The sequence below is a fragment of the Juglans microcarpa x Juglans regia genome, chromosome 8D, assembly GCF_004785595.1.
Source record: "Juglans microcarpa x Juglans regia isolate MS1-56 chromosome 8D, Jm3101_v1.0, whole genome shotgun sequence".
NCBI classification, from domain to species: Eukaryota; Viridiplantae; Streptophyta; class Magnoliopsida; order Fagales; family Juglandaceae; genus Juglans; species Juglans microcarpa x Juglans regia.
The window spans coordinates 8,428,736-8,441,880 of record NC_054608.1 but is presented as its reverse complement, the minus strand read 5'-3'; the positions used below and the strand labels follow the sequence as shown (position 1 = coordinate 8,441,880).

Here is a 13,145-nt window from a genome sequence, read left to right as displayed (position 1 = left end):
CGGAGGCGGAGTCGGAGGACCAAGTCGGAGGCGGAGGCGGATTGTCGGAGGCGGATTGGAGCGGAGTCGGAGTCGGTTCTTCAATGACTCCGACTCCGACTCCGACTTCCAATAGGGAAAAAACTCCGACTCCGACTCCGACTTGTCGGAGTCGGAGCGGACTCGGAGCGGAGCCGGAGCGGAGTCGGATTCGGAGTCGGATTGTCGGATTTTTGCTCAGCCCTAGCTTCCAGCCTGGGAACAGCCAGATATCACAGAATTCCAGCTGAGCAATGTTATCACACGCATCTCAACAAACAAAGAAAAAACAGCTTCTATCTTATCAAAGTTGGACTAGATACATGGCTTATCAGGTCAATTGCTACCATTTATGTTTAACTTAAAACTACCAAGGGTAGGACGAAACCATTAATCAATAATCACGATAAGTTGAAGATTCTTTAATGGAGAATTAATAATAAATTATAGAGAAGGGAAAAACAAAATTTGCGAACGTTTATTTTTCAGGAAAAATAGCATATGTTTATTTTACTTCAGAATAGGAGTGGGCAGCGGGGCGGGCAGCGGGGCCCCGCCCCCGCTGCCCCGCCCCGCTTCGGCCCTGCCTCCGTTAGGCAGGGCGGATCACCTCGCCCGTCAGATGCGGGCGGCGGGGGGCAACATTCGGGGGCGGGGGCGGGCTGGGGTGACCCCCGCCCTGCCCGCCCTGGATATATATATATAATTATAATTATATATAATTATATTATATACGTTATTTACATATATATTAAAAAAAAAATGCCTGGATTTAAAATTCCCAAACTTAAAACTGAAACCTAGCCCCCCCCCTTTCTCGCCTCTGCCTCGATTTCTTCTTCTCACTCTCAGTCGCTCTCGCCTCTCTCTCTCTCTGAGTTACTTCTCGTAGCCGTGAGCCGCCGCCCGGTCCGTCTATCTGCATCGCCATCCTCGTCGCACGACTCGGACTCGCACCCGGTTCCTCTCTCTTCATCTCCGAAGGTAAGAAACCCAAATTCGACACTTTAATTTTTTTGTGATTTACATATTTAATGGAGATTGGAGGAAGGATGGGGTTTATCGGAGATGGAGGATGGGATTTTGTGAATAGTGTGCTGTGGAGTTTAGATTGTGCATGTGGTTTGATCTTTGAAATTTTGAATGACTCCCGTGACCCGTGAATTGTGTGCTGTGAATTGTTTTTTTTTTGTTTGTATTATATAATGTGTGTAAATCACTGAATTTCAATATTATTGGGTCTAATTAATTCGGATTGGAGCCCTAAATTAATTTAGGGCTCCAATCCGAAACCCTAAATTAATTTAGGGGTTTAATCTTTAAAATTGCTATGCACTAGGGGTTTAAAAAATTAATTTAGGGGTTTAAAAACAGAATTTGATGTTGCCTACCAAATTGAACAAAAAAAAAAAAAAAAAGAATGCACTAGGGTATTTTGAAATTCAATATAATGAATTAAGATGAAATAAAATTATGAATGTCAAGTGGTACTTTTTTTTATTCTACTTTTTTTATTTTTATTTTTTATGTTCATTATAATTTATATAGTTGCTATGCTTATGCCTTATAGTCTTTCAAGTTATAAATATATATATATATATATATATATTATGAATGTCAAATTCATTTGAACACAAAAGAGAATTTGCATAAACATGTTGTTTTAGTAAAAAGAAAGCATTTAGGGTGACAAGACAAAGCCCTCAACAAATTTGGAACATTCATACTAACACAGTAATTATGGTGCATGCCCATTATCGATATGGACATCCATCCTTTTGTAAAGCGACCATAATCATTATTATCCATTCATATCAACATCTCATCCCTTGTTTTGAGTTGATTTCTAGACGTTTCATTTTTATGGTATTGTATTTAATTTCTTTATTTAATTTAATATGCTCGGATGTGATCATTTTTCTTAATATGTTGGTTCAAATTTGTCTGTTTTGAGTTCGGGAAAATAATTAAAATAGTACAATAAAAAATAACTAAAACCACTACAAGTCTTTTTACAACTTGAATAATTAATGTGTCTTTTTAATGCCTAAAATTTATGACTTTAAATTTTTTACAATTGTTTGATGAATTATATGGTCTAATTTTTTATTCTACTTTTTTTTTTATGTTCATTATATATTTGCTATGTTTTCTATAATTTCAGATTTGTTGTTTGCTTGAGTTCATGGATATGCCAGCAGATTCTAGTGCGAGCTCTCATTTCCAGGCCGAGGGCACCCCTACCCCTACACCTACACCTACACCTACACCTACCCCTCCTACTCAAACCCCTACCCCTAGCCCTACGACACCTTGCCCCGCCCCCAAGCCCAGCAAGAAACCTGCTTCAATAGTTTGGAGTCATTTCACCAAACTAGAGGGTGGTGACTCAAGTAACCCCCAAGCCAAGTGTAACTATTGTGGGAAAATTTATGGATGTCACTATAGGAAACATGGCACCTCACAATTAAAAGTGCACTTAGAAGAGCAATGCAAAAAAATTCTAATATTAAGATCATTACAAGACAAAAGCCAATCTAGGCTAGAAATTGGACTTAAAAAAATGGCGGATGAGACTAGTGGAGGTGCAACTTTGAAGGGGTATACTAAGTATGATCCCGATGAGTGTAGAAGACACCTAGCTCGTATGGTCATAATGGACGAGCTACCTTTTCAAATTGTTGATGGGAAAGGGTTCCAAGTGTATTCTCGCTACTTGGAACCAAGGTTTAATATTCCTTCTCGCCACACGGTGGCAAAAGATGTAAAAAAACATTATTACATTGAAAAGGAGAAGTTGAGGGGTCAATTGGCGGATCAATTTGTTTGTCTCACCACTGACACTTGGACATCGATCCAAAATTTTAGTTATATGTCTTTGACTGTGCATTTTATTAATTGTCATTGGACATTGCAAAAGAAAATTATAAAATTTTGTAAAATCACCGATCATAAGGGTGAGACAATTGGAAAGGCCTTGGAGGCCGCAATAAAGGAGTGCGGGTTGACCCGAGTGGTTACAGTCACAGTCGATAATGCCTCGTCTAACGATGTTGCATTGGGACATCTAAAGACCTATCTTAGAGAGGCAAATAAGACACTCATGGGTGGTGAGTGTCTGCATGTGAGATATGCGGCATATATTCTGAATCTGATTATCACTGATGGTTTGAGAGATCTTCATGACTCGATTGCTCGGGTTAGGACTGCTGTGAGATGGGTGAGATCTTCTCCTTCGAGGTTGGACAAATTCAAGGTTGCTGCGAGATTTGCGGGCCTAACATCTAAGAGGGGCCTTTGTACTGATATGCCTACACGATGGAACTCAACATTTCTGATGTTGGAGGCGGCCCAAGAATATAAGCTGGCATTTACATTATTGGGTGACGAAGACATCCAATATGTTAAATATTTTGATGATCACGGGAGATTGGGGAAACCCGTAGAGGATGATTGAGAAATTGTAACTAATTTTGTAGAGTTTTTGAGGCTTTTTTACGATGTCACCATGAGGCTATCTGGAACTTTGTACCCTACATCCAATGTTGTATGTCAGCAAATATGTAGGGTAAAAGAAGAATTAGATGACATGGTCGCGGGTGGTCACATTAGGATGCGGGAGATGTCATTGATTATGAGGACAAAGTACGACAAGTATTGGGGAGATTTAACGAAGGCTAATATTTTGTTATATATAGCTGTCGTCTTTGACCCGAGGTATAAGTTGGATGGCATGATATTTGGATTGGGCCTTGCGTACGGGCAAGTATGGGCAGAGCTTATTGCAGCAAGGGTTCGGGAAACCCTTACTAGATTATTTGATGAGTTTTCCACCCTGCGGGGTGGTAATATTGCGGCACCTACACCTATCCCCTCAGCTTCAGGCTCACAGTTTTTGAAGTCGAGGTTGGGAAAAGACGTAGATTGGAGTGGGGTGAGAGGTATGAGCAGACCCCCTTCCTTCGGAGTTCTATAGAGGCTCAGCCCGAGATAGACAGATACTTAGCAGCAGAGATTCTACCATTTTCACGAGATTTTGATATATTAAGTTGGTGGAAGGTGAATGCTGTGAAGTATCCCATCCTTGGAGAGATAGCCTGCACACTTTTGGCCATCCCTGATAGCACAGTAGCCTCAGAGTCGGCCTTTAGCACGGGAGGACGTGTATTAGATTCATTTCGGAGTTCATTAGCTCCTGCCACTGTGGAGGCTTTGATTTGCACGTAGAATTAGATCAAGGGAACTCCAATTCATGTTCCGGATGTTCTTGAGTATGAGAAGGCCAACGTCGAGGAGGATAGTAATGATCAGTTTGGATATGGTATTTATTTTATTTTAATTTCATTTTCAATTTCTTATTTTAATTTATTTATTTTCATTTAATTGGTATTCATTAATTTGATTTCAAATTTAATACTTATAGTGATACATGAGACGACGTCTACGGCTACCTCCGATGCAGTATGACTTTGTATTGGACCCACCATTGTCATGGTTTGCACAATTTCTTCCATAATTGTTTTTTGCATTTAAAATTTTGTTTCATCTTTATAACTTTTTAATTCTAATTTATTTTATTTTTAACTTATTAATATTTCAGGTTTTATAACTTATTGACTTTTATGATCTTGATTTTCAGTCTCATAGCAATAGACATAACTCACCACTCAGTGAACTCACCGCTACGGCTCCACCCCAAAATCAAATTGATCAAATTGAAAAATTATGATTTTGTTAATTTATAATTAATTGTAATGTTGCTACAATAGTTAATTGTACAATTTGTAATATTTATTTCTTTTAGAGGAGTTTGTAATAGTGTAATAGTTTATTAGTTCTCTTAATTTGTATAATTGTAAACAAAATATTTTAGCATAGTGCCTTACTGCCTTAGTGATGATTACTACTTAATTAGTTAATAACGTAATAGTTCAATCTATGATTCTATATATATATATATATTATTTTTTTTTCCTGTTTTTAAATCTATATACTTTTTAATTTAAATAATGAGCTCAAATGGCCCAAAAACGAATTCTGGGCCCAAAGTGGCCCAAAAACCGATTCTGGGCCATTTAGGGCCCAGAAAAATGTACTGGGCCGAAGGCCCAGTATGGGGTGCGGACGGGTGGGGGTCCACCCCCGCACCCCGGCCCAATGGACGGGGGACCCCGCCCCGCCATGCGGGGCCGGGGGGCGGGGGAGGGGTGGCCCCGCCCCGTAGGGGGCGGGTATCACCCCTACTTCAGAAGACTGGGAAATCCTAAATTGGCTGTAGTGAAATTGCTCTAATCAAATACGTTATTTCTCACGCGCAACTGCATCAAATCCTAGATGCAAGTGAATTTATGTAACAAATATAGGATAAAATCAATCAGCATTCAAAAAATTAAAATAAAAACTCAGGCAGCCAAAAATTTTGTATTCATATTTACTTTACTCAAGCACAAGTTTCTAGTTTCTATTCATGTCTTCAAATGAAGTCATTTCAATGATGCTAACTCCTGAACGGCCATCCCCACCATTGTCTCTCATCATGTCCCTCATCCTTGCTACATCATCCCACCTCCCTTTCATAGCATAAAGATTTGACATTAACACAAAAAACCCAACATTGCTGCAATCCAAGAAAAGTAACTTCTTGGCAAAACATTCCCCAAGCCTGACCTCTTGATGGATGCAAGCAGCACTTAGCAAAGCTCCCCACACGGCAGAATCAGGCTTAATCTCCATATCCTTGACACAATCCATTGCTTCTTCAAACAAGCCTGCACGAGCAAGGAGACCAACCATGCATGCATAGTGCTGCAAACCCGGCACCATGCCAAGCTCTTCTCTCATGATTTGGAAGTATCTTCTCCCTTCATCAACAAGACCCCCATGAGTACAAGCAGCTAAAATACCCAAGAAGGTAATTTTATCAGGTTTAGTCCTTGAACTTGCATTTCAGAATAACAGCCAAGAGCTTTATGCTCGAGCCCATATAAACTGTAGCCTGAGATTATCGCATTCCATGTTGCCAAACATGGCTCTTTGATGCTCTTAAACACCCATTCAGCACACTCTATTCTTCCGCACTTGGTGTACATGTCTATAAGAGCAGTTCCAACAAAATCTTCCACTTCTAGATTGTTTCTTAGGACGTAAGTATGAAGTCTCTCCCCAAATTGTAGGTATCCAAGTTGGCAACAACCTGAAAGTAAACTCGCAATGGTAATGGCATCTGGACTGTGATCAAACCTCTTCATTTGACAGAACAACTCCATGGCGTCACTTGGCCTTCCAGCCTGTACACAGCCAGATATCACAGAATTCCAGCTGATCAATGTTTTCTCACGCATCTCAAAAAACAAAGAATAAACAGCTTCTATATCATCAAAGTTGGAGTACATGCTTATCAGGCCATTTGCAACCAAACTATTATCACTCAACCCAATCTTTAATCCATAACCATGGAATGTGAGTCCAATGCCCAAGTGAGCAGGATGTGTAATCCCATGGAGGATGCTGACCATAGCAACTGCATCCATCTTCATCTCTAATTGCTGCATTTGATTAAAGCAACCCACCACCAAATCTATCTTTCCTTTCTCAGCATGGCTTGAAATAATTGCTGTAAGGGAAACCAAGTTCTTCTGGGGAAATGACTCATAAAGCAGCTCGGCAAATTCTGTGTTCATGTACCTTGCATAAACACAAACAAGTGTAGTAATCACAGAAGTGTCATTGACAACACCAGTTTTGATTGCATAACAATGTATAGATTCAGGATGAGCATTTGCTGACAGAAGGCTCACAATGGTTACTGAATTGGCTTCCACACTCTCCTCCAGCATTTGTTTGAAGACAAGCATAGCGTCATCAAAATAACAATTCTGCCCATAGGCGCCAATCATGGTATTCCAAGAAGCCACGTTTCTCTCAACCATTTCCTCAAACAAAAGTTCTGCAGCTTCCAAATCTGCACACTTAGAATACATAGAGGTAAGCACATTCTTGACTTGAGAATCCAAATCAAGGCCAGCCTTAATTCCAAACCCATGAATAGACTTCCCTTGAAACACGAGCTCATGCTGACCACAAGATGGAACCAAACTAACCAAAGTCGTCTGACAAGGACTAAAACCCTCTCTAAGCATTTGAACAAAGAGTTCCAATGCATCAGAATCATACCCATTTCGCGAATACCCACAAATCAATACATTCCAAGTCACAACATCTCGATCACGCATATAATCAAACGACTTCTGTGCATGTTTTATACATCCCAATTTCATGCATAAATCAAGAAATGCAGTACTCACATATACAAATTGGTCAAAGCCCAATCTTACCAAGTGGGTCTGAATCTGATTTGCTTGTATCTTTTGATTGGGTGAATTCAAAGCAGAAGAAGACGACGACGATCTACAGGCTTTAAGGAGCAAAGAGAAAGTGAGGTCATTTGGTTTTACGTTTGATTGCAGCAATTGGCGGAAAAGGCCCAATGCCTGGCCAGAGTTCTTGCTTTCAACGAGTGATTTAAATACGGAATGAAAGAGAGAAAGGTAAGGAGTTTTAAGGAGACTAAACGAGTAGGACAAGTTCATACTCCGCACATGTGCAGTGCGGATTAAACATCCAAGCGTAGTCTCAACGTCATGGGTTCGACTTGCCTCCAGTAGCTCACCAACACGACATCACCTGTTAATATACTTGTACAATGAAAAATGTCGTAACGATGTGAATAGTATTAAAATGGTTTAAGCTAATACATTTTATTAATTTTTAAAAAATGAGAGAAAATTTGAATAAAAATATTAAAAAATTAAAAAATTATTTGATTTTATTATTTGATTTTTATTTTTATTTTGAAGTTTATAAAAGTATTATTTTTGTGTTTGGATAATGATTAACTAAATGATTAGATAAAAAAATTTGAAGATTTGAAATTGAAAAATATTTTGTGTTTCAGTAATATTGGGAAATAAAATTATGTGAAATTTTGAGAATTTTAAAATTTATGTATTTCTTATATGCATCCCAAATGTCGCTAAAATTATAGGCTTACACGTCATTAAAAGATAATGAAAATATAGATGATACGAGATTGTGTTTTACAAAATGACGTCGCTTCGTTAGTAGCCAATTAGCACTGCCAAAATGAGATTCCACAATTGGCGGTAGGGGTGGTGAGTCGTATTTAAGGGTGTAACTGGTTCGATATGATCCCATTTTGGAGAAATTTTGGAATCAAACTGATATGTACCGGTTTTGGAAATTTAAAAACCGGAACTTTCAGTTTTGGTCTTGTCCGATCCGGTTTATCATTTACACATATGACACTATATAAGTTTAGTATTATAATTTTTTTAATATTAAACTTAATTGTGAGAATTTAGTATTTATTATTAATGATTACTAATTCATTAATGTTCAATTATATTAGTATAGTATAAGTAACATCAAACTTATTAGTGAGATTAATAAATTATTAATGTCTAATTATTCTAGTATATTAATTTTATGCTATAAGATTAATAGATGTGAATTGTAAGTACGATCCTCCTTTATTACTCGATTCCCAATTGAACCCCTATCATACCATACGATTATAAACAATTACTACGAAACATGAATGCAGATACAGAAAAGATACAAAAAGAGAAAGACAGTGGGTTGCATGCCATGCTTGAAATAATAGGGTCGGGGTTGCGCAGGAGTGACATAGAGAGATAAAGAGGCAGAGGAAGCAGAGGAGAGTTTTAAGATTCATGTTGTTTCGTTAGAGTTGGAATCTTCTGTCTGGTTTGGAATTCCACCGGTGCTGAAATTACATGCGTGGTCCTCTGGATGTCCAGGGAAGACATTAAAGAAATAAAGACGAAGAAAAATCACGAGGATTCAATGATGAAAGCACTTCCAAATTTGGTGGGAATTGGCAAAGTGCAACTTTAGGTGTCAAGGTCAAGGTCTTCACACCATTTATTATATAGGAAAGATTAGAACATTGAAGATATAATATTATTAAAGACTTTCATGATTTCTCATTTTTCTATTGGAAAATGATCTTTAACAGTTTGAGAGTCTAAGTTCTACGTATTTATTTTTTAAAAAAAGTGAGGAAATTTAAAATTCATGAAAAAACTCTTTGTTAAGGTGAGTCTCATGGGGTTTCAAATTGAGTGTGCGATGATTGAATATTCTAAAACTGTATATAATATTACTCTTTCCAATATATGCAAGATGAAATATCAATTAAAATCTCTACCGGTTCATTTTTTTAAATAGATTGCATTCATTTATGAAAGTGAAGTTACAACTGTGACTGATACATATAGGAAAAAACTCAGATTATAAACCAATTATTTATAGTTAGGGCTCCACCAGTAAACAAATTCTTTTATAATTGGTATGATCTTAACTTCTAGAATTTTCTACAAACAAACCATCTGAGAAACCACACTCTGCTTAAAGCAGAGATTTCAAACCCTACCCCTAAAGGAGGAGATGACTTTCATATATGGAAAAAATGTTCAAGAGACTATTTCTTTTTTATTATTCATGTAAAACAACGGAAATAACAGAAAACGTAAATGATATATGAGAAAATAGAGAAATACAGCTTGGAAAGCTGTAGATCCGCATTCTCAACCTTAGATGAAATAAAAAAAAACAAACATAGGGACTGTGGTGGCGCGTGAGGGACACGTGCCACTTTGGAAGTACAGTGGACAGTCGAGTCTGACAAAACCGATAGCCCTGGTCACAGAAATGCCGCGCGTGGCAGCAGTAGAGCTCCCCTTGCGGTGGCGCGTGGCGGCAGTAGAGCTCCCCTTGCAGTGGCGCGTGGATGTCACACGTGTACTTTGGACCTTGTGTGTGGCTCACGTGCCGCTCCGTTTGACGAAATTCTTCACCTGTCTAAAAAATTGGTGACTTGGGAATCTTGCGGTGGAGTGTGTGGTGGTCGTCGGGTTCTGGAGAAACAACATATCGGCATTTCGCACTACTTTAAAAGAAAAGCATACAAAATCAGAAAAAATAAAAGAAAAAATTAGAGAGAAGATGGATGAGGGAGGAGGGAGGGGGGAGGGAGGAGACAAAGCTCCAACCCCCTCCCCTCTAGTCTTGGTTATTTGAGGGGGGCTACTTTAGAGAGAAAAAGGAGAGAGTGAGAGGTGTCATTCTTTTTCGAGAGAGTGAGAGGTGTCATTCTTTTTCTACCAGTTCATATTAGATATAATAATGAGTTGTGCGCACTCATGTTAAAAAAAGAGAGATTTACTATTAAAAATTTAATTTTTTCATGTATATCCCATGCAACACTTGCGCACTCTATGACTATAAATATTATTTTTTTTATAAACAAATATCATTTCTCTTTCTCCTTAAATCATCTCTTCTAACTTATTATTCTTTCGGCTTAACAATTGAATCTTAAATTGTGGCACTCAATATAGTTTTGAGATACAAAGTGTAATTTCGTCTTATTAATTTTATACCAAACCCACAATTTTATGTTTCTTAATTTTCGCTATACATTAAATAAAAAAATTAAACCAAAAAATTTATATTTATATTTATATTTTTCCAAATTAAATGTGGGTATTTTGAATCATTTTATAAGACAAGAAAGGAGAGAAATTTAGCCATTCTTTCCGTTGCTCAATTTCTATTTTAAAAAGTTTTAAAAACAAAACGCAAACCATTCCAGCAACGGTAAAAAAAAAGAAGAAAAAACCCACAAAGCCCTCAGCTTTTATACATCCACGAGCCGTTAGTTTCTTTCCATTGTCCAATTTGAATTTTGAATAGAGAGAGACTTCCGGTGAAATTCCTCGTTAATCCTCACCAGTGTCGGTTTGGTCTTTGCCCTCCATTTTGCTCAATCGGTGTAACTCTATTGCAAAAGCCTCTCGATTAATTGTTTTCAACGCTAGAGGTGATTTTCTAATCCAAGCCGAGGGCGTGAGAATCAGACGTGCTCGAGTACGAAATCATTTGTCTCCTCGAATTAAAGATTGGTGGTATGTACGCCTTTTTATCTCATCTATTTCTCTTCTCCCTTTTGGATTGATGAGCATATGCTTCTTGTTCTTTTGCTAGCTAGGTTTTTCTTGTCTGGTTCTTCCTCTTAGTTAAAAGAGTACACCTCACATTATTCCCTTGAGTATTACTCACATTATTCCGTTAAGCTTTTTCTTGTCTTGGTCTTCCTCTTATTAGCTTGAAAACTTACTAGCTTGAGTATTCCTCACATCATTCCTTTGGGTCTACACGATTTTTACTATTTATTTCTCACAGGTCCTCAGCTATCCTGCAGTGAGAAGCACCTCAAAGATTTCTCACGGCAAGGCAGACCTACTACGATCGTGGTTCTGCAAGGCCTCTGCGGGTCATATGTAAGTGAAGGTGATGGGGGGAAATTTTACCATTAACGATTTGCAACATATCTTTTGTTTTTTGTTTTTTTTCTCTCTATATCTTCAAATAAATTCGTATCTGAAACGAATGCAGTCATTGTTTTAATTTTTCTTTTCCCCAATCTTTCTAGTGAAAATTGATTCATATATGTTTATAATTCTCCACGGGGGTATTTTGATTTTGTAGTTTAATGCAAATCCCCTTATAATACTTTTCTGGTTTGGCTCATCCTCTAACATTCAGCCCACCCGCACCCTTCAATGAGAACGTATTCTGTATGGACTATTTTGAATGTTTCTTTGTGATCCTACCAGGTACTCATCATCTCCATCCGTATCTCTTTCTTTTTCTATCTTCGTTTTAAGACTACTACATATTTCCCTAACACCCACAATCGGTCGACACCTTGAGCCCCAAGACAGATCCCATCATCTTCACTTCCTTCAGCCTAAAGTCCATGGCTCTTCCTCTCTTGCTTTCCTCTTCTTTTTCCCATCATGTAGCAGCTGAAATGGACGATAGCAGTTGAAGCAAGGGATGGCAGTGGAAATTCAAGTAATAAGCAAGAGCAGCTGGCTGCACAATACACACAAACGGCAACCATGTTTAGCTTTTCTTTGAATATCTACTGCTGTCCAGAATTTATGTAGTGAGTTTCACCTTCCTTTTCTCACATATTTCTTCTATATCTTGTGTATTTGAGTGGATAATCATAAGGAAGGAAAATAGGATCTGTAAATAGGATTAAAACCACCTGTTAGAGCTCAAAGTACATCAGGAAATTTGTGATGTTTTCTATTTGTGCTGCAGCAGTTTCCCCCTCAGTTTTAGCTTATATCTTCACTCTACAAGGCTGGAACTTTGGCTTAAATTTCATTTATAAGAAGACTAAGTTCAGTTTAGTTTAAAACTCCATCATTTTTCCCTCTCTTAGTTCACGTTTAGCACCTAAAAAGATAGCAGCAACACACTTCCAAGTTCTGAAATTTTCTGCAACAGATTCTGTCATAGTGTCTTCTAATCTCATCTGTCCTTACATTTTTCCTCTAATATTTGTTTAGTTGGCTGTGTAACCAAGTGGAGGGAAGGTAGAAACATGCATAATTCGTGCAATCTACTGCTTGAAGAGGTGAGATGATTTTCTGCCTTGTTTTGTTCCAAGCTGTAAAGTTTCTACAAAAAAGTTCTGCAATAGTTTTAACTATACTTCTTCCTCTATTTGAATCACTTTTCAATTATGTTTAGGCCTCCGTTTTTATGAGTTAAACTAGTAGAGATCGGTATGTATTTTTTTACCTTCTACTCAAGCTAATAACTAAGTAAACAACCAAGGATTTCATTCAAATTGGTAAGTTTTCTCTTAGAATTTTCTGGTTTATCAAGAACTATCTATTGTTGTTTTTATGCTATGTCTACCCTTAAATCATGCTTATTTCCATTTTTTTCAAAGCTAGTTCATTGCTTGTGTAGTTGGGATTATAGTTGAAGGAGGGGGGTTTCGAAACAGGTATACAACTAACTGGCTGGCTGTACGAGCTAGTGCAGAAAATTCAGCAATTGATTCCTCTTAAGTTCTAGAACCTTAGTTTGCCTTTATCTCATCTCTTTAACTCAACCTCAATATGTGACATTAGGAGTACCAAATGACGTTAAAATCTCAGACCAAAACCAGCTCTACATAGCTGGAACTGAGGGGAACAGCAACACACAGTTCCTTTCTT

At 37.9% G+C, this 13,145-nt stretch overlaps 2 protein-coding genes and 2 long non-coding RNA genes across 4 annotated transcripts in view; 2 read left to right on the top strand and 2 right to left on the bottom strand.

Annotated features, from left to right (window-relative positions):
* The window catches only part of LOC121241837 (pentatricopeptide repeat-containing protein At2g04860-like), a 60,527-nt gene extending 52,798 nt beyond the window's left edge, over positions 1 to 7,729 (bottom strand). The window contains exon 1 of the mRNA XM_041139687.1: positions 7,180 to 7,729. Coding sequence (XP_040995621.1) covers positions 7,180 to 7,607 — 428 coding nt within the window. The 5' untranslated portion in view covers positions 7,608 to 7,729. The remainder of the gene's footprint in view (positions 1 to 7,179) is intronic.
* The window catches only part of LOC121241844, a 69,562-nt gene that overhangs the window by 46,472 nt on the left and 9,945 nt on the right, over positions 1 to 13,145 (top strand). The gene's annotated exons all lie outside the window — the stretch shown is intronic.
* On the bottom strand, positions 5,542 to 7,494 carry LOC121241841 (pentatricopeptide repeat-containing protein At2g04860-like). Its single transcript, XM_041139696.1, has 2 exons — positions 7,353 to 7,494; positions 5,542 to 6,979 (listed from the first exon to the last, which is right to left on the bottom strand). The coding sequence occupies exon 2, from the start codon at positions 6,945 to 6,947 to the stop codon at positions 5,913 to 5,915; it is 1,035 nt and encodes a 344-aa protein (XP_040995630.1). The 5' UTR covers positions 6,948 to 6,979; positions 7,353 to 7,494; the 3' UTR covers positions 5,542 to 5,912.
* Positions 11,659 to 12,259, top strand: LOC121241843. The gene is made up of 2 exons (XR_005935814.1): positions 11,659 to 11,738; positions 11,847 to 12,259. It is a non-coding gene; the product is annotated as an uncharacterized LOC121241843 (long non-coding RNA).

Coding starts and splice junctions, on each gene's coding strand:
- LOC121241841 (XM_041139696.1), bottom strand. CDS start 6,947: ATGGTTGAGAGAAACGTGGCTTCTTGGAATACCATGATTGGCGCCTAT.